The sequence below is a fragment of the Kogia breviceps genome, chromosome 7 (genome assembly GCF_026419965.1).
Source record: "Kogia breviceps isolate mKogBre1 chromosome 7, mKogBre1 haplotype 1, whole genome shotgun sequence".
Taxonomy (NCBI): Eukaryota; Metazoa; Chordata; class Mammalia; order Artiodactyla; family Physeteridae; genus Kogia; species Kogia breviceps.
In genome coordinates this window covers 74,062,641-74,083,335 of record NC_081316.1, presented here as the reverse complement: position 1 = coordinate 74,083,335, position 20,695 = coordinate 74,062,641, and the positions used below count along the sequence as shown (strand labels likewise).

Here is a 20,695-nt window from a genome sequence, read left to right as displayed (position 1 = left end):
TTTCTTCCCGCCACTGTGCTAAAGAAATTCCAGAAGCTTTCCAGCCTCCTGTGCCCTGGCCTCCTGTAGTCTTCATTTCCTTAATCTCTCCATGGGGTCTGGTATCTTGGTCCCTCCTCCCTTGGCTTTCAGGACTGCAGCTCAGGGCCTGTTCTGCAACCCACCTTGCCCCCAGCCCCCAAGCCCTGCCCCATTCTGTTTACCCATGTTTCCTCTGTTAGACAGTGTTCCACGTCTCCTGGGCCTAGCATGGCACCTGGCACATGGTAGCTGTTCAATAAATGTTAAATGAGCGAAGCCCACAAAATACAGAGGGACCCACAGATAATTTGAAACTTTATGCTCTCAGAAATGTATTTGAAGGCATGCCCATTTGTGCTCAATGTCAGGAACAAAATAGAGAAACAAGGAGACACTCCTTGGGGGAGTTTAGGAGAGTGGGTAGGAGGTGGGAAACCATGAGCCCAGCTTTGTGGGGAGGAGTCACCACCCCACCCCTTACCCTGGATGGCTGAGAGCTTAGGCAGTCTCCCACAGGGCGAGCCATTTGCTCTCTGACTTTACATATTGGCTCTTTGCTGTCGCTCTGTTTACGCCTCTTTCCATCTTCATTTTATCAAACCCACAGCCCAGTTCAGGAAGGAGGCAGGAAAGAGAGAGCCACCATCATTATAGGATTACCTAACAGCTAGAGCACAGTCTCAGAAACAGATCTGGGTCCACATCCAGTTTTGTTCCTGTGTGAGCTTGAGCAAGTCACTTAGGCTTGTTGAGCCTTAATTTCTTATCTCTAAAATGAGAATAGAGAATTCCCTGGTGGCCAGTGGTTAGGACTCCACGTTTTCACCCCTAAGGGCCCAGGTTCAATCCCTGGTTGGGGAACTAAGATCCGGCAAGCCAAAAAGAAAAAATTTTTTTTCAGTAGAAAAAAAATAAAATGAGAATAATTACCCTGAAGGGCCACTGTAAGGGTTAAATGAGAGAACACAGAGTGCTTAGCATATAATTGATGCTCAGTAATGATCGTTATTGGTACAGGCATACCTTGGAGAAATTGCAGGTTCAGTTCTAGACCATCGCAATAAAGCAAATATCCCAATAAAGCGAGTTACATGAATTACAGTGCATATAAAAGTGATATTTACACTATACTATATAGACTTTTCAGTGTATACACATAACAGAATTATGTCTAAAAAACAAAGTAAATATCTTAATTTTAAAATGCTTTATTGCTAAAAAATGCTAACCATCATCTGAGCCTTCAGTGAGTTGCAATCTCCTTGTAATAGTAACATCAAAGATCACTGATAACAGATCACCATAACAAACATAATAATAATGAAAAAGTTTGAGATATTGCTAGAATTGTCAAAATGTGACACAGAGATACAAAATGAGCAAATGCTGTTGGAAAAATGACACTGGGAGTACTTGCTTTGATGCAGGGTTGCCATAAACCTTCAATTTGTAAAAAATGTAATATCTGGGAAGTGCAATAAAGCAAAGTGCAATAAAATGAGGCATGCCTCTATATTGCTATGCTCAGAAATCATTGAGCAGTGATAACACAGTGTTCTGTATACAGGAGACACTCAGACATTGCTACTGACAGTTCATCTCTTCCCCTCAGGTATTCGTCAGTTGCAGCTCATCCTGTTCAAGGTGGCCTTGATACTGGGGGTCGAAATCCATGTGAATGTGGAGTTCGTGAAGGTTCTAGAGCCTCCTGAAGATCAAGAAAATCAAAGTACAGTATAATTTTCCTTTCGGTCTAGAAATCAGATATTGCAAAACGGAAATCACATTTGCAGCTCCTAGAGGATGTTCCCGTTAAGGTTATTCTTATTGAGAGCTGTTTGGCATAATTTTATCAAAGGATATTTTACCTTTGTGGACCATTGCTGTCACTTGACCTTTGCTCTTCAGCTCCCAGGGGATTTATTATTAAGTATTTAACATATAATTTGGTTACCCTCTCGCTACGAGGCAGTAGTTTGACAGATGAAGTCTAAGTAGTAAGTAGGAAAAAGACATAGATTCGGTTGTCTGATAAAGTTCATTCTCATACCCTTCAAGCTGTGTGTATATACACACAGATATGTGGATACACTTATTATACCCACATGATATTTTAAAATCCAGTAGAGAAAGTAAAGTTTCTAGAGCAAATATGAAATTAAATGTTCAAAATATTATTTAGTATATAATATTTTTAAGCTTTCTTGAAGAATAATTTACAAACCACAAAATTCACCCATTGTAGGTATGTCTTATTCAGTAATTCATCTCTTGTTCCTATTAGTATATTTATATAAATTCTGATCTTTTATATACATCGTGGTCAGAGAGCTTGTTCACGATGCCTCTGCATCTTACTTACTCTATCAAACTCTTCTGCTGCTGGGCCGGGCTTTCAGTTTTTGGTCCAGCTTCATGTAAGGGACCTCATAGTTTCACATGCAGGTTACAACTCTGATTTCTCCCATCCTCTGCCCAGAATATTGAGAATGTAGGGGAGATGTTAGTTGGCTTTTGCAGCAGGACAACAGCTGTAATTTAACTTTGAGACCTGTGTGCTCTTAACCTTTCCCAGACCCCTAGTGGGTGTTAAATCCTAATTATGGGTAACCAGCAAGGTTGCACCTGAAAATGGTTTCATAAAAGACTGTGTACTGCCCAATAAGAACGTTTGAGCATAATAAAGTAGTAATTCACGCTGGTTTCATTATACCCTGCACAAGCTTTTAGTTCTGTTTAGCAATGGGAGGGGACCAAGGAATGGGGGGATACAGAGACAATGGGGTAGAATCTGTTGAGATAAATAAGGTGCAAGTGAGACTGGTGTGAGGGTCGTTAGGATAGACTCCCATCCTTTATAGAAACCAGTAAAACCAGGTGTGGAGTTAGCACTGCTGGTTTACCTTGTCCTGGATTGAACTGAAGCTAAAGCCAGAAGGACTCCAAATTCAAGTGTGAATCTGGACAGCTTGGGTCTTTCCGCTGGAGCCTCTATCTGGGGTGCCCCGTACCTGTGGCATTATCCATTTCTCACGAGCAACACAGAGGGCGTGTAATCGCTGTGTCCTGCCATCTCTCACTGCCAACTCATCTCATTTTTCTGTCCTGGCAGAAATTGGCTGGCGGGCAGAATTTCTCCCTGCAGACCACTCTCTGTCAGAGTTTGAGTTTGATGTCATCATTGGAGCTGATGGCCGCAGGAACACGCTGGAAGGTAAAGACTCTCCTTCCTGGGGCTGAGGATGGAGGGATGGGAGTGGGAAAAGGTATATCAGGAAGGGTGTGGAGAAGGGGGGCAAGATGGCAGGTGCCAAAGCTGGATGGGGGTCTTGATAGAAGGCCAGACTGCCCTGCTGTGCCTGAGGCTGAGTGTTTAGAGAACAGCCATTTAATTCTTTCTGAACCTCTGTTTTCCCAACTATAAAATATGGATAATAGAACCTCTCAGAACATTGCTATAAGGGCTGGGAAAATGTAAAAATGTTTTATAAAAGAAAAGCACCATGGAAAGTAAAAGAAAAAAATCAACATACATTTACTGAGCATCTGCCAGGGTGAAAGCCATGGTGCTAAGCGCTTTCATACTTCTTCCAACTAAGAGAACCATTTTCATACTCTTCATGGTACTGGCTTACTGTGAAGTATAACACCCCAGAAGGAGGACCCCATCTCTTCCCATAACTTTAAAGCATGCTCACCGCTGGGCAGTAAGGTAAGTTTTGCCCAGACTGTCAAAGAACAAAACAGTGCCTCTCTACTTCTAAATTTGGAAGCGTTAACATGTTTTTAGGGAAGAATCTAGTCAGGCTGAGAGAGGAAGAAATGCCATTGCCGAGAAATACCTTCATTCACCTCCACCCCAGCCCCAAGGTTAATTGGTGCACAGGCTATACTAATTTGCACCAGCTGTACTAATTTAAGACCCTGGGTTGAGGACAAAGTGGTCCCACATGGCATCTCTTGGGCTGGGGGCAGGTCTGCTTTTTGAGCTTGTCCTGCTCAAGGGCTGCAGGCTGCAGATGTCTGCTGGGGAGGGCACCTTCTCTGAGGACAGAACACCCTCCCTAAACTAGGGCTGATCTCACAGAACTCAGGATGCGTAGTCTGCCTAGCTGAGGCACTTCCCACCTGCTATACACCCGCTGCTCCTTTCCTCTTTCTTCACTTCCATACCCACTCCCTCGCCCCAAGCAATCAATAACGGATATCAAACAAAAAAATTTTAAGCTGCCAACCTAAGTGCCGTACTGTTAGAATTTTTGAGCCCATTCTGATGGTTTGAGAAAACTGTAAGTGTGAATATAAAAATCCAGGATCCACACTCAGCTTGAGGGATGGTTTGATATTTTGTGAACATGAAAAGCAGGGCAGGAAGGGGGAGAACCACTTGAGCAACTGAGGACCAGGTAAGCAGACTAGAGCAGTGTTCTCAATGGGCACTGTCAGCAATTGGGGGCCAGTTTTTGTGGTGGGGACTGTCCTGTGCGTTGTAGGATGCTTAGCGGCACCCTCAGTTGTGGCGACCAGAACCATTTCCACACTTGGCCAAATGCCCCTGGGGGGCAAAATCACCCCAGTTAGATACTAGAGACTAGTGGCCATTTTGACCATTTCCACAAAGGTCTAATGAAGAACCAAAATGAGGGAGTAATGAATAGAAACCCAAGGTTGTTTTTTAAAAATTTATTTATTTCATTTATTTTATTTTTGGCTGTGTTGAGTCTTTGTTGCTGCGCACAGGCTTTCTCTAGTTGCGGCGAGCAGGGGCTACTCTCCATTTCGATGCGCGGGCTTCTCATAGCGGTGGCTTCTTGTTGCGGAGCATGGGCTCTAGGCACGCGGGCTTCAGCAGTTGTGGCACACAGGGTCAGTAATTGTGGCTCATGGGCTCTAGAGCGCAGGCTCAGTAGTTGTGGTGCACGGGCTTCATTGCTCCGCGGCATGTGGGATCTTCCCCGGACCAGGGCTCGAACCCGTATCCCCTGCATTGGCAGATGGATTCTTACCACTGCACCACCAGGGAATCCCAACCCAAGGTTTTTAGTCAAAGGGATTTTTGACAAAGAAGTTTGGGAATCGCCAAGAGGCTTCAGTGTCTGGTAAGCTAGTGTGAGGGGAATTCCCACAGGTGCTGAAAACAATGGTTCTGTCTGGAGCAAGACAAATGTTAAGCAAAGTAAACAGCAGTACCTGGGGTGGAGGGCAAGTTCAGGACTAGGGGAAAAGACAGATGCTAAAAAGAAAGGGGATTAGGAGGAGGTGGTCCACTGAAACGGGACCACCTGCTTGTGATCCTCTGTGTAACTGCCTGTGGTAGTGTGGTTTATAATAAGGCAATTATATTTGGTCTTTGTCCCCCTTCTGGCACAGCTACCCAAACTCTTGGAATTTCCTGAGTGATAAGGGCAAATAGGAGCATTTTTTGTTATGCTATTTGGCCTCTTGTCCTCTGGTCCCAGAAATCAGTTCAGAGCCCTAAGGGTGAAATGGGTGTCTTGTTATTCATAACAAGCTCCTTTTCACAAGAGTTTATGTTAATGAAGAGAGTTTTGGAAAGCACCTAAGGAAGGGAGGGGTCTGGTTGCCAGGGGAGCCAAACAAGTGATTAGAGGGTTGGAGCTTTCAGTCCCACCCTCTGACCTCCTGGGAGGGGAGAGGGGCTGGAGATTTGAGTTCAGTCACCAATGGCCAGTGATTTAATCAATCCGCATCTGTAATGAAGCCTCCACAAAAACCCAAAGGAGATGGTGTGGAGAGTATCCGGGTTGGTGAACACTTGTTTAGAGAGGGCGTGAAAGCGCCAGGCCCTTTCCGCATAACTTGTTCTAAGCATCTCTTGCAACTGGCTGTTCCTGAGTTGTTTAGGAAGTAAGATGTTCTCTGAGTTCTGAGAGCCACTCTAGAAAATTAATCAAATCCAAGGAGGGAGTCCTTGAACCTACAATCTATAGCTTGGTTAGTCAGAAGCACAGGTGACAACATGGGCTTATAATTGGCATCTGAAGTGGGGGGCAATCTGGTGGGACTGAGCCCTTAACCTGTGGGATCTGATGCCATCTCTGAGTAGAGTGTCAGAATTGAGTTGAAGTGTAGGGCACCCAGCTGCTGTTCTGGAATTGCCTGTTGGTGTGGGAGGAAAAAAAAAAACCCATATTGTAACTGGGTGCAGAATTCTTATGGCCCTTAAAAAGCGATTTCAATGTATACCATTGAAAACTGTAAGAACCTTGATTAATGACTGAACTAAAATAATTGCAAGTTAGAATTCCATCTATTCATTATACATTTATTGACTGTGTACTAAGTGCCAGTCACTAGGGACTGGAGGTAGAAAGAAAATTTGTTAAAATCTCCGTTGCACAGGAATTCAATCTCATAATTCTACTGTTCAAAGGGGGGAAAAAAACCCATGAGAAATGCTGACAACGTAGTTTCAATTGTATAAGTTTAAAGTGCAGATGGGTCTTTCATGAGACTACCTCAGCAGCAATGCCTAACACATCCTCCAAAGGATGAGCCCTGTGATAGCCCACTGGAGAAGCACAGTTTAGCCTTTTGATTGTGGAAGCCTAACCAGGATAACTGGTCCTCTAGATTTTAGAAAAGGAAAATGTCCCACTGACTTTGAAAGGCCTCCAACGGGTTTTCTCCTCGGGGACAAACCTCAGCATTTCTGCCTGCCCCCTGTTCTCTAGATCCAAAGTTCTGGTTTCACTGGCCTGTCAGCCATCTGAGAATAGCTTTCAGTAATCTTTTCCAGTTTTCACACCAAATCCAGAAGAAAGACCCACTTTTCCCCTTTTCCTCCCACAGGGTTCAGAAGAAAAGAATTCCGTGGGAAGCTGGCTATTGCAATCACCGCCAACTTCATAAACAGAAATAGCACAGCTGAGGCCAAGGTGGAAGAGATTAGCGGCGTGGCTTTCATCTTCAATCAGAAATTTTTTCAGGATCTTAAAGAAGAAACAGGTGGGACCCTCACCTTTCTCCAAACCAGGCCATTGCCCATGCTTCTCTGTACAGGGGTTGGGGGAGGAGGGCACTCAGCTTTCCCAGTTCTTGGGAACACGAGACTCATGCTGATAAAGTGGAAGCAGGGATTTCTCTTTAGGATTAATAATGGGCAGGATTCCTTCCGGGACAAGAGGGATTCTTGAGGGAAAGTTCTAGATGTTGTACGTGAAAATAGATAAACATTTATGTGCTCAGGAGACATTTACTGAGTGCCCATTGAATGCCCGCACTCAATGTCATGGGATACACAGTCGAGGTTGACACGGTACCCTCCCAATAGTGGCTTCTTGTCTAGGGAGGGACAGCCACGGAAACCATCCTAATGCAGGCTGGTGAATCTAGGCCCGACGCCAATGTGGAGCCAATGTGGAGATCCCGGAGCGCTCTGAGGGGGAGCCAGTAACCTGTGTGTGGTCCCTGAAGAAGCATAGGTGCTTTTATCAGTGCATCTGCTGCCCTTTCCCTCAGGAACAGTCAGGGATTTGGGGTGTGTGTGGGGGGGCACGACACTCACCCAGCTGCATCAGTTGTCCCCAAACCATGGGACTTGAAGAAAGAAAGGATTCATTCATTTACTCAACAGATATTTATTGAACACCTACTATGTGCCAAATGCTGTTCAAGGGCGTGAGATAGAGCAGTGGGCAAAACATGCAAACCCCCTCTCTTATATTCTATGGGTTGCGGAGGGACCATCAGTAATCAAATAACATGTCAGGTGGTCTATAAGGATAATGGAGAAAAAATAAAGCGGGGTGAGGGTGAAGAGGGATGAAATTCCTGCTCCCAATTAGGTGAGTTTTAGATTTTTTCCCTTTCTTTTTAACCTGATTTGGAAATAAATATATTTTTCCTTGAAAAGGCAGTGTAACAATGTTAAATAGAAGTTTTGTACTAAAAATAAATCATTAACACCCAGCACCCCCGGCACAGGAACAGTCCTCATTTTCATGTAGTCCTTTTCTGTAATTTTCCACCTGCATCCTTACTTTTTACATGGCTAGAGCTTTTACCATAGTGTCAATCCTGTTATTCTCCTTTTCTCATTCAGCATCACATTTTAAATACTGTCCATTGTGCCCAGTCCTCCTGATGGTCACGTTTGTTGGAATAGCTCTTGAAGTGGATATATTGTCACCCACTGCTGAAGCATTTAAACCAGGGGTTGGCAAATCTACCATGTGTTTTTGTATTGCCTTCAAGCTAAGAATGGTTTTTAATATATTTTGAATGGCTGCAGAAAAATCAAAAGAAGAAATTTGGGGGACAAATTAAAAATTTATGAAATTCAAGTTTTATAGTCCATAAATAGAGGTTTATTAGAATGCAGCCAGGCTGGTTTGTTTATCTTGGTGCCATGAGGGCTTTCATCACAGACTGGATGGGCCACAAAGCCCCAAATATTTACTCTCTGGCCCTTTACAGAAGAAGTTTGCAGACTTCTGATTTAAACCTTTCGGTTATTTACTGTTACCAATAAAACTACTTGTTTTGGATTATTTCCGTAAGATAGCTTTCTAGGAATAGGATTAGTTATTGAGCCAGACTCTGCTTCTTACTGGCCACAGCAATGTGTGTCCACTGCATGACCCTCTGAGTGTCACTATGGTGGCATTATTTTATTTAAAAAAAAAAAAGTATTTCCTTCCAGCATATTATGTCCTTTTGAATGATTTAAGAATTATCCAGCCCTCTCTTCCCCTCAAAACCAAGAAAATAAATGCTTAAATAAACCACCAAATATAAATTATGACAGGACATCAAGTTTGTTTTTCCAAATGTTTCAATGAGCTTCCTTTGCACTTTGCAAAGGTCATCACCTTTGGCCATTGTTCAACAGCAATGCCCCTCACAGAATGAATTTCGTTGGATCCTCTGGGGGGCCCTGTGCATTGATGGCTGTTTCCTATTTAATGGTCATAAAGGGGTTTCCATGGTTACCCAGCAGCCTCTGTGATAACTGCTGATAAGTTGCCTTGCCTCTGTTCCTTTCTCTCCCTTCAAAGAAACAAACCAGTGGTTCTCAAACTTGAGTGTGAATCAGAATCACCTGTTAAGGCCTGTTCCAGCACAGATTGCTGGCCAGACCCCTAGAGTTTCCCATTCTGTAAGCCTTGGGTCGGGCTCCAGTTATTTGCATTTCTAATAAGTCCTCAGGTGATGCTGCTGCCACTGCTAGCTAGGCATCCTACTTTGAGAAACGCTGAGCCAAGCTGTCATCTTATGGCATTGTTTTAAAGGCAGAAACCTAGTCTATAAAGTCTTTTGCAATTGGTGGAAAGCACAGAAAGATACAACCCAGTCCTCTGATTGAGTTTTTCTACCAGGGCTCCTGGGTTTTCACACATAACAGGGGGATGGTGGAAATGTCCCTTAGCAGTCTTTGGAGAATTCACACAGCTCTTTGCATCTCTGGTCACATGGAGGAAACAGTGGACGGGACTTGGAATCAGACAGGCTGGGGTTCAAATCCTGGTTCTGTTGCCACTTAGCTGCCATGCCACAGACAGCACTGTGCCTTCCTGCAGCACGTACTCAGCTATGACTTGGAAATACTGGTCTGCAGCCCCAAAGGGCTTTATGAGTTTTAAAAGAAACAGCGGCTAAGGGACTTCCCTGGTGGCGAGGTGGTTAAGAATCTGCCTGCCAGTGTAGTGGACACGGGTTCGGGCCCTGGTCCAGGAAGATCCCACATGCCGCGGAGCAACTAAATCCGTGTGCTGCAACTACTGAGCCTCTGCTCTAGAGCCCATGAACCACAACTGCTGAAGCCCGCGTGGCCTAGAGCCCTGCTGTGCAACAAGAGAAGCCTGTGCACAAGACCCAATGCAGCCAAAAATAAATAAATAAATAAATTTTATTATTTTTTTTAAAAAAGAAAAACAGTGGCTTAATCATATTGCAATATATAGCGCAGTGATTAAGAATCCGCCTGCCAATGCAGGTGACACGGGTTCGAGCCCTGACCTGGGAAGATCCCACATGCTGCGGAGCAGCGAAGCCCATGCACCACAACTACTGAGCCCGAGTGCCTAGAGCCCGTGCTCCGCAACAAGAGAAGCCACCACAATGAGAAGCCTGCGCACAGCAACAAAGAGCAGCCCCCACTCGCCGCAACTAGAGAAAGCCTGCTCATAGCAGTGAAGACCCAACGCAGCCAAAAATAAAAAATAATTATATTATAAATATATATTATATTATATTATAAAAAATTTCTTTTAAATAAATGTATCAAATCAACATGTTGTACACCTTAAACTTACACAATGTTTATCTCAATTTAAAAAGAAAAGGAATAGGATCTTTGTGGGACTATGAAAGCTAGCTGTGGTGACTAGGGTAAATTCTGGCACTTGATCTTATCTTTGCTCCCCCTGTATGTCTCAAAAACTTGTCTAACACCAATATTCTGCAGGTAAATTGTGAGACCTGTAATGAGGCAAAGCAGGGCTCCTGACACACAGTAGGCGCTGAGGAAATAATACTGAGTCCATGAACCTTCTCTTTTCAGGGATTGATCTTGAGAACATTGTTTACTACAAGGACTGCACCCACTATTTTGTCATGACTGCCAAGAAGCAGAGCTTGCTTGACAAAGGTGTCATCATTAATGTACGTATCGCTTGGCTATGATGTCCTGTCTTTCCCTTTGTGACCTGGGCTGGCAGCATCAGCAAGTGTGGGAGCAGATGTCATCCTGCCAGAAACTGAGTAATGGGAGGAAGAGGGAAGGGACCACCATCCACCACGCCCTTCTCCTTGGTGGTGCATGAATGTTGGATGGAGGAGCCCACACGAACAACAGAGGCAGAGGTGTTTCTGCAGAGAGCTGGGCTGGTGCGGGAGGGGGAACTGCTGAAATTCTTACCCAGGTGTTAGTGTGGGTTCTTAACCACTGAGAGATCAGCTGAGTCTTTTCCTTTCAAGTGTCTCATCCCTGCCTCCTTTTCTGGGAGGTCACACACACACACACATACTTTGGAGGCAGATGGGGGCTCCTTGTCCTAGGGGGATCCAGGCAGTTTCACTTGTGAATTTCACGCTGCGGCCCCCTTGTCATGGTATGGGGGAAAGCCCTATTGCAGTCAAGAAGACTCAAGTTGAATCTTCGCTCTGCCACCTATTAACTCAGGACTGTGACTAAGCTGTTTGCCTTCTCTGAACCTCAGTCTTCTTGTCTGCAGAATAGGAATAATAGTTTCTATCTAAAAGGATCGTTCAGAGGAATAAATTTTAAAATGTATACAGAGCGCTTGGCACGTAGCAAGTTGGTAGATTCCCTCCATAACTTCTCTGCCTGGTTTGGACACTTGCTTTTTTGTCCTGCTGGCTTCCTGGCCTCTGCTTCCTGCCTTTGCACCTTCATGCTTATACAGAGAGCAGGGCTGCAAGGAAGGAGCACATGGAGTGGCCAGCACCAGGCTGGCACCTTCTTTGGTCAGGTTTCAACCCCTCCAGAGACCCTGTTCCTGCAGCTACCGCTGCTGTTGTACCCTTAAGATAAGGATCATGCAGTCCAAGGTCAGCCTGTTCTTGGGGTGTCGGCCTGTAGCCCAGGCAGCACGGTGACCATTCATTGCTGCTTGTCAGAAAAGAATGTGCCTATCCTCACGCCAGCTTGTGCTGGCAGCCGGCTGGGCAGCTTTAGTAACCCAGCCCTCCCCTGGGCCTCCTCCACATCAGCTCAGGGCTTTGCTGAGAGCCCGAGTTGCTGGACAGAAGGCTGGGAATTGGCGGTGGGGTGGGGGGCAGGGGGCGTTGAATGAAACCTACTTAGCACAGTCAGCAGATGTGCGAGCACTGGGTTTCAACATCTGGTGCCCCACTGCTGATCCGGTCTGGGGGAGGTGAGGCCATGTCCCCATTTTCCCTCTGTTCCACAGGTGTCCCTCCCAAAGTTAGTTACCTCCCCTGTTGGGATGCCCGTGTCAGATAGTGAAGGACTCTTTGGGGTCCAGGGTGCAGGCACAGAGGGTACCTTTGCAGGGGAGGGTCTAGGGAGTCTCTTGTTATCCCACCCCTGGAAAGTCAGGCCAAGTTTGACTTGGGGTTCCTATTTCACTGGCTGAGTGCTCAGGCCTGCTGAGGTGCTAAGGTTCCCCCAGGTCATCCCAGGGTGTTTGTCCTGGCCACAACATGTTGCTCGTGGTGACCTGAATTTTCGGCAGTTGTCAAAGCCCCTCCGTGCTCCCCTCTCAGGCTCTGTGTCATGGCACAGGTGGGTGGGAGCTCCTCGCCCTGGTCCCATAATTACTGCAGGAGCTGGGAGCAGGTCCCAGGCCCATCAAGGCCTCCCTTCTCCCTCAGAGAATCTGGGAGGATCAGCTGAGCTGGTGCAGAGGGCCCTCTAGGTATAAGACATGAACTCTAGAAATTGGAAGCCATGGCTGGACATGGGAGAACTGGACACCATTTGGTTCACGAGTCCTGGCTTGAGTCTCCAGGTGTCCAGCCAAGCTCTATATAGCATGTGCATAAGCTGGGAGCTGACCCGTCTACCCCGAGCTACTTATATTACCATTCTTCTCTCGCTCCCAAAGGAATGGCAAGTCCCCTGTTTTCCTGTCCCTGTATGGGTCAGCGTCTTCCCCGAGACGCACAACGTGTGGAGTGAATGTTTGTTGAATGACTGACTGACCTGCTTCCCCATCTATTCCTGCTGTTCTCTGGGCCTCTTTCTATGACTACTGAAGGGAGAGTAAAGTTTCTCCTCGGGAAACCCTGCCTCTGGGCTCCCAGCTGTGTCTGTCCTTCCTGGCCCCTACCTGCGCTGGTCCATGCACACACAGGCTTGGTCTTCCCTCAGTAGGAGGGAGCTTGGTTGCCAGGTGTGTGAGGTGGATGTATACACATCACAGCTGGTCTCTCAATGCCGAGTCCACCCTGATTCGAAGCAGTGAACAGACATTGTCTGACCTTCTCTTCTGGTCTACTGCTTCTTTCCAGCTTTTCACTTGGGGTGACTAGTCTTCCTGTTGGATTCCCCACCCTTCTCTCATGTTTACTGCTTCCCTCTCTCCTTCCCCACCTCCGTCTAGGACCCAGCCTCTCTTCAGTTCCCTGGGCCTGTGCAAAATGAGGTCCAGATTCGCCCCCTGCCTTTATCTTCATTTAGCACTCCTTCCTCAGCTCTGCCCACTTTATTACAGCCCCGTCGTTCCCCCCTTTTCTCTCTCATCCTTGTTCTCATCTGTTCCCTACAAGTCTGTTCTGCCATCCACCCACTCACCTGGGACCTCCTGCCCTGCAAGGCCCTTTGGCTCCTCCCAGCAGCCCTGGGCCAGGTGCCTTTCATCCCGGCACAGCCGGGGGGTCTGCCCCTTGGCCAGGTCCCCACAGTTCTGTGTGTGGTTTCAGCACCAGGTGCCGTCCTCGTCATACAGCGTCCACATTCATCCATCACCCAGTCCTCCGCAGGGGTTGTTGCGGCATGTTTTGAAGAGGGGGTATTTTTGAGATCTCTCCATTCACTCTTCCACACCTTCAAGAAGGAGAGTGATTACGTGATGTAAGAATAGGTATGAGAAAGGAAAGCGAATAATAGGAGCTCCAGCCTGGATGCCATGACCTGACAGAGGGCTCTTGGGCCAACACTGGGTTCCATTTAGTTGACGTGGCTTAGATGTGGAAATATTAGAATTTCTGGGAAATCATGGCTGTTGGGAAAATTGCCACAGTAGGTCACTGTTTGTAGTTGAGGATGTGCCTTCTTAGACCTTTCTAAATGCCCTTGCTGGTGCCCTCGGTGGGTCTGGGATCGCTTCACCATATGGTGTGGTTTGTGCCATCATGATTTATTAGGGACAGGAATTGCCAATCATTGAGAACTTCCCAGTTCCTAGGCTTTGGGCTAGGGAGTCATGTCCATGGTCTCATTCAGTCCTCACGTGGTCCTATATAGGGAGTAGATTTTGTTAGTCTCATTTTACAAATTAAAATTTTACAAGTGAGAATATGGAGACTCAGAAAAGTTCAATGACTTGCCCAAATTTATGCAGTCAGTAAACAGAGATGGAATTTGACCTGTTGATCTCACTGACCCAAGGCCTGTGTTGGTCTTATACACTAATCCCTGTCCCCTGCCCCAAGGGATTTGCATTTTCTGTGTCACCTTTTGGGAAAGATAGTCTTTTAGTTTCTATAGCCACACAATGAGCAGATTGGACTCTGGGAGACATCCTATAGTTCATTGCCAGTGTTCCTCCAGGGTGGCATACTAGTCCTCTAAGCTCAGGGTTCTCTACCTCCCAGCAGGAAAGTGTAACAGTTAACACTGTAAGAGCAAAGCAGAGCTCTGAGGAGCCCTCAGCCTGTTGAGAAAAGGGGTAACTGATCGTGGGAGAAAGTTTGAGAGTTATGCCAATTACCCATTTATTTTTCGGACTTGTTTGACCATTAGCCGCAGCATTTCTGGACCACATTAGCTTAGCTTAGTCCGTTATAAAATCAATCTTGCTCTTTTGTCTTTTAGTTTCACTGAAAGTCATCACAAGAATCAGCCATATGAAATATGCTTCTATATTTGCTGCAGGATCATTACTGAGTACACTGTTCATGACAACACAATGTTCTCTGTCAAAATTCCTATGTCAGACAGTTCTTTTAGAATTTAGTGCCAGGAAAAAATTTCCTCCCCTAGGAATTTTTATGCTTCCTTCTTTCTGATAAGGAAAGCCCTGTAATATATCACATTTCCCTTTTGCCTTGGATGCCAGGAAGCTCAAAGCCAAATTTGATGCTTAATCGTAGCTCTGTTAACGTTCACAGATGGCTGATTTGGTTCCTCTTTATTCCCTTGGCCCCCATTTTCTATTTCTGTTTTGATTAGCCTCTCTGCAAATCCATTCCATGTCCTTTTACAAAGACGTAGGTATGACCCCTTGCCCTTTTGAGGGGCAGGTTGTTATACTGTGCTCTTGTTCTTTCTCCCAGGACTATATCGACACAGAGATGCTGCTGTGTGCAGAGAACGTGAACCAGGACAACCTGCTTTCCTACGCACGTGAAGCTGCAGACTTCGCCACCAATTACCAGCTGCCGTCTTTAGACTTTGCCATGAACCATTACGGACAACCCGACGTGGCCGTGTTCGATTTCACCTCCATGTACGCCTCCGAGAATGCAGCCCTGGTGCGCGAGCGACAGTCACACCAGCTGCTCGTGGCCCTGGTGGGCGACAGCTTGCTTGAGGTACTGCCTGCTTTTGGAGCCCCCTCATTCCTGCTGGAAGACAGATCCCCACATTGCTATTCTAACTGGCAGCATCTGCTGTCCTGCAGCCCAAGGGAAGGACAGGCTCTCAGCCAACTGGCAGGACTCTGCCGAGTACATCCTGGCCTCAGAGCCTGACCTTTGATGAAATTTAGAGGGGTCAATTCTGCCTGTATACAGGCAGGAACACTTTCTCTTGCCCCCCTGGGTTTTTCTGGGCTGACTTCTCGGTTGAAGTACAAAATTAAGCGGCCCGGGTCAGGCCATCCTTCCCAGAGCATGCAGATCCGCAGCTGGTTGGAGACTTCTCTTCCACCTCTGGGTGGATTTCTGTGGCCTTTCAGCATCGAGTTTGAATAGGAGCAAGAAAGGAGTGTGGGCCCCAAAGTCCATGGCCTCCTCGCTCAAAATTCTTCCCAGAAAATCTGCAGATGCTAGGATTCTTACATTAAATGAATGATATCAGAAAGGGTAAACTTTTATCTTAATGTAAGCACTGACCAAAAAATGTTGATGTATTCATCTGAAGTTAGCATCAAATTTCAAACCACACTTTGGGTGCACGTGGAACAGTTGAGTTAGAACTTAGCTTGGTGAATCAATGCTTGCCCACCACTGTGTATGGACTCTAACCTAAGCTCCTTGCTTAAGCACTCAGCACCCCCCCCCCCCGCTTCTGTCCCAATCCTCCCTCCCAGCTTTCTCTCTCCCGGTACTCCCTGCCCGTGCTCTCTGCTGCACCCAAACCAGACAGGCTGTTTTTCCATCCGCTCCGTCATTTTCCCACCACCAAGCCTTTGCCCACACTGTTCTGAGTGGATCAAGATCAGAATCCTCATTCATTCTTTAAAATCAGCACGAATGTAGCTCTTCCCTGAAGCATTCCTTGATTTCTATCTACCTCCCTCAGGGTCGTTTTGCCTCTGCCTATTTGAGCCCCCAAAGCAATTTTGCTGTTCCCGTTTCATAGCACCCTTGCATATGACTTTGTGCTACAGCTGTTGGTGTTTGTGGTGAGTCCCAGTGGGCTGCCTGTCGCCCCTCTGTCCCCCCAGTGCCTCGCACAGGCCTGGCAAATGCCAAGTGCTGGATAGCATGGGATGGCGGTCTGGGGATCACCGGAATCAACTAGAACTTTGCATGTGTCCTTCGCAGCCGTTCTGGCCGATGGGCACCGGCTGTGCCCGCGGCTTCCTGGCAGCCTTTGACACGGCGTGGATGGTGAAGAGCTGGGACCAGGGCACTCCTCCCCTGGAGCTGCTGGCTGAAAGGTGAGTATTAACAGCAGGACCCTCAGCTGGAGGCAGGGCTGGGTCAAAACTCAGGGAGTGAGGCTGGATGAACCTGGAGCCTCTGCCCCCTCTCACCTGCCTTCCCACATGTGGCCTGATTTCATCATTGGGATCCCCAAAGAAACGTTCTCTGTCAAGATCTACCTCCCCCAGTGACTTTCCGTGGGGGCCAGGCCCTTAAGCCCTGGATGCCAAAGAGAAATCTTCATCCAGGGCGGCCCTGAAGCTGGGGTTCTCGGCACTGCGGAGACACTGAGGAACCAGAAGAGGTTTAGGGGAAGCTTCCATTGCAGCACTGAGTCCCACTCTGTTGGGGGCTGGGTGCTCTGACCTCCCAGGCCTCTTCTGTTGCTGAGATCCTGGGCTTCCTCCCAGACCCCTGCTGCTGGCCATGTGGCTGTGCCAGCTGGTGGACCAGGATAAGTCAGGGCTGGTGGGTGGGGATGGGCACCTGCTGATCTTGGGTGTGGAGACCTGTGGTCGTGGGGGACCAGCCACAGGAGGCAGCGTGGCTGAGTGTCAGTTATAGCAAAACCGCAGGTCTCTGGGCTGCCAGCTCTGAGTCCCCGCCCTCTGCCCCGGGGAGGAGGCCAGCCTCACCACCTCCCAGGGTCCCTCCTGCTTCCCCTTGACCATGTTGACCCTCCCCTGCGTTGCAGATCTCGAGAACCAGGAGGGCCAGGCATTGCTGGGAAGGGTTATGCAAACACAGATCTAAGAAGCTCTTGGGAGCAGGGGAAGGCGGGTGGAGGGGAGGAGTGGAGAGAAGGCCGGAGGCTGCAAGAGCAGTCCTTGACCTCTCTGCTCTGCCCTCCTCCAGAGAAAGTCTTTACCGGCTGTTACCTCAAACGACCCCAGAGAACATCAACAAGAACTTTGAGCAGTACACTTTGGACCCGGGGACGCGGTACCCAAACCTCAACTCAAACTGTGTCAGGCCCCATCAGGTAAGACCTTGCCTGGAGTCCTGTGTGGGTCACCAGGCACTGAGCGGTGAGAAGTGGGGGGGGTCACCTAAAATCTTGGCACATCCTTGGGACCCAGGCCACCATTGCCTCTTGGCCCAAAGGTGAGGCCAATTCCTCTCTCTGGGAAAGCCACAGAGTGAAGTAGAGTCAGCATCTCTCTAGCCAACAGGAGAGAACTAGAACACATGTAAGTGTGTGTCCACATATGTACATGTTTTTATGTATGTTTATTTGTCACTGAGCATATGCATTGCTGAGCATACCTCTCTCAAATAATCTACTTGATCAAATATCAAGTTCTTTCCGTCCGAGGTCCTAGAGTCTTATTTTTTCTCCCATCAACTTAGAGTCACACAAGCTCTGACCTCTTCAGTCAATAGCACAAAGAATGGTGTGAATTTTAAAAATCATCCAATTACATATATTCACACTCGAGTTCCCCCACATTTGGGTGGATCACAGATCCGCAGCTCTGTCTCAAGTTGCTGGTTCCCTTGCTGAAGGTCATGTCCTTCGGTGACAGAGGAAAAGGGCAGCCAGTGTCGATGAGAGGGTGGGGTGGGTTCAGCGGCCCTGCAGTGACTAGGGTTTGGGGGAAAACTAGCAGACAGCTGTGTGTCCTCTCTCGCTCCTAGGTGAAGCATTTGTACATCACTAAAGAGTTGCACCAGTGCCCTCTCGAGAGGCTGGGCTCAGTGAGGAGATCTGTCGGCCTCTCCAGGCGGGGTAAGTGGCCCTCCTGGGACCCCAGCTTTGCAGGGAGAAGGCCTGCTGGGTGGCCACTGGGGCACAGGCCCTGCAGCCAGCCTGGCTCTGATCCAGTGACCTGCATGACCTTGGCCAGGTGGCTCTGCTCCCTACACTTCAGTTTCCTCATCTGTAAAACCTGGACAAGGACAGTACCAACCATAGGATCACTGTGTGGGTTAGAGGTGAGCGCTTGACACATTAAAGTGAACCGGAATGACTTCCCTGGGACTTGCTTTTCTTTTCCTGTTGTTTCCAGTATGAGGAGTCTTGTCTCCCCAGATAGATAACAAGCTCCATGTGCTTCACTCTTTTTCTGGTCTTCCAGGGCCTGGCACAGTGCTGTGCACAAGGCTGGTGCTCAGTGCGGAGGGAAGGGATGATTAAATGACCAGCTTCCCAGCGTCCACCTGGCTGTGCTCAGGTCACCATCCTGCTTACAGACACACCTGGCTTCCACTGCCTGCCCAGACCTTGCATCCTGCCTGCCATTGGGCAAACTCAGCCTCACCAGCCACTCCTCCCTGCCTTCCACACTCACACGCCCTGCTGCCGCCGCCGGATAAACCATGTCACATAACATGGCAGGTTTCTCTAGATTCTTTGCCACGGCACAGTCCTTTTTGTTTTCCTGGAGATCTCCTTCTGTCCTAGACACTCTTCTAGAAGCAGTCAAATGCACCTCCTCCATGACCCTTTCTTTGGGGAGTTCCCCTGCTTTGGTAGACTCTGGCAAACCCGCTCATGTGCTCCCCTGGCATTGGGTTTCTCTGTTATTGTCACCCACTTCTTTTTTTTTTTTTGCGGTACGCGGGCCTCTCACTGTTGTGGTCTCTCCCGTTGCGGAGCACAGGCTCCAGACGTGCAGGCTCAGCGGCCATGGCTCACAGGCCCAGCCGCTCCGCAGCATGTGGGATCTTCCCGGACTGGGGCACGAACCCGTGTCCACTGCATTGGCAGGCGGACTCTCAACCACTGCGCCACCAGGGAAGTCCTGTCACCCACTTCTGTGTCTGTCTTCCCCACAAGATAAGCATGTTGTTGGCAGAGTCCATGTCATCCTCACCTCTATGTTCCTAGCCTCTAACCAGGACCTGGCCAGAGGGCATCTCAGGAATTCTTTCCTGCAGGAGAGCAAGCTTCCTGTCCTAGCATCCTGCCCTCCTGCATGCTCTCGACAGGACCCCCTCATGGGGCTGCAACTGTGTCCACAGCCCCCTGCCTCAGTGCTGTTCCTCCTGGTCCCCACCCGTGGTGGCCAACGGAGTGGGTCACCAGGGGAACTGCTGAGATTTCCATAGAGCGCTTCACCACTGTCCATCTCCTCTTGCTGCAGAGTCAGACATCCGGCCCAGCAAGCTCTTAACCTGGTGCCAGCAGCAGACCAAGGGCTACCAGCATGTCAACGTCACAGACCTGACCACGTCCTGGCGGAGTGGCCTGGCCCTGTGTGCCATCATCCACCGCTTCCGGCCTGAGCTGATGTGAGTCTGGGGCCCAGCTGGACCTGGCGAGCCCCTCGTGGCCCAAGGGGACCCTGGAGACAAGGGAGACCAGGGCTGTTCTAGATGTAGAATCTTCAGGACATACATCAGTATTTCTCTTTGCGTACTTTCAATTTGAGTTTTTTCTTCAGTTTGTTCTTTTCCCTTTGCACTGATAACTCTGCCAGCAACTTGTTTGATCTGCGTTCCTTCTGTGTAAGGAGCAGAAGGACTCAGGCTCAGTGACTGATTTGCACTCATACACCAAACCCCCTTCATTTGGGAAATTTGAGTGTTCACACCTTGGAGCTCTACCCTCAAGAGAGGACTTACGGGCAAGATCTAATTCTGGGGACCAGCTTGAGGGATTTACAGCCAAAAGAATTAGATTTGTGACCCAGATCCGTTAGCTGTATACTGTTGGGCAAGCCCTTTATCTTCTCTGAATTTGCCGTCTTTGGATTATGTTTGTGGAGATGCTTTGTGATGTTGAAAGCACAATACATCTACTATGTTGTGTTTAAATCAACTGCAGTGTAACCTCACACCCATGAGCAAATTCATCCAGAAGGCTGGATGGAAACCTAGTAAAGTTTATCAATTGGTACCTTTAGGAAATCAAGTTACCTTGAGAAGGGGATGAGGCTCTCGCGTCTTACTTTATATAACTTGATTCTTTCATTTACAAGAAGCCCATATCACTTTTGTAATTAAAAGGAAAAGAACGTATGGGAACTATTTAAAAGTAAAGTAGTTCATAAATTTTCCAGTCATTTTCTGATTTTTTTCATCCCAGGTAGCAAATGACATTTTCATGGCCCAGATCTGATTGGTCCCACCCTGAGTGAGGACAGGGTTAGTGCCTTCCGGCTGAGCCCCCCTGAGGGGTGGGGGGTAGTGGTGGAGGGATTGGAGCAAGGGCATTGTCAGTGCTCCTTATGGCTAAGTTAGCTCAGCT

The 20,695-nt window shown here is 47.9% G+C and overlaps 1 protein-coding gene across 17 annotated transcripts in view; it reads left to right on the top strand.

Moving 5' to 3' along the window:
* The window catches only part of MICAL2 (microtubule associated monooxygenase, calponin and LIM domain containing 2), a 441,027-nt gene that overhangs the window by 89,720 nt on the left and 330,612 nt on the right, over positions 1-20,695 (top strand). For all 17 annotated transcript variants that reach the window (XM_067038594.1, XM_067038595.1, XM_059067905.2 and 14 more), the window contains 9 exons: positions 1,634-1,750; positions 3,134-3,235; positions 6,835-6,990; positions 10,547-10,647; positions 14,968-15,225; positions 16,402-16,517; positions 17,359-17,485; positions 18,142-18,232; positions 19,590-19,737. In XM_067038594.1, the coding sequence (XP_066894695.1) occupies positions 1,634-1,750; positions 3,134-3,235; positions 6,835-6,990; positions 10,547-10,647; positions 14,968-15,225; positions 16,402-16,517; positions 17,359-17,485; positions 18,142-18,232; positions 19,590-19,737 (1,216 nt within the window). The remainder of the gene's footprint in view (positions 1-1,633; positions 1,751-3,133; positions 3,236-6,834; positions 6,991-10,546; positions 10,648-14,967; positions 15,226-16,401; positions 16,518-17,358; positions 17,486-18,141; positions 18,233-19,589; positions 19,738-20,695) is intronic.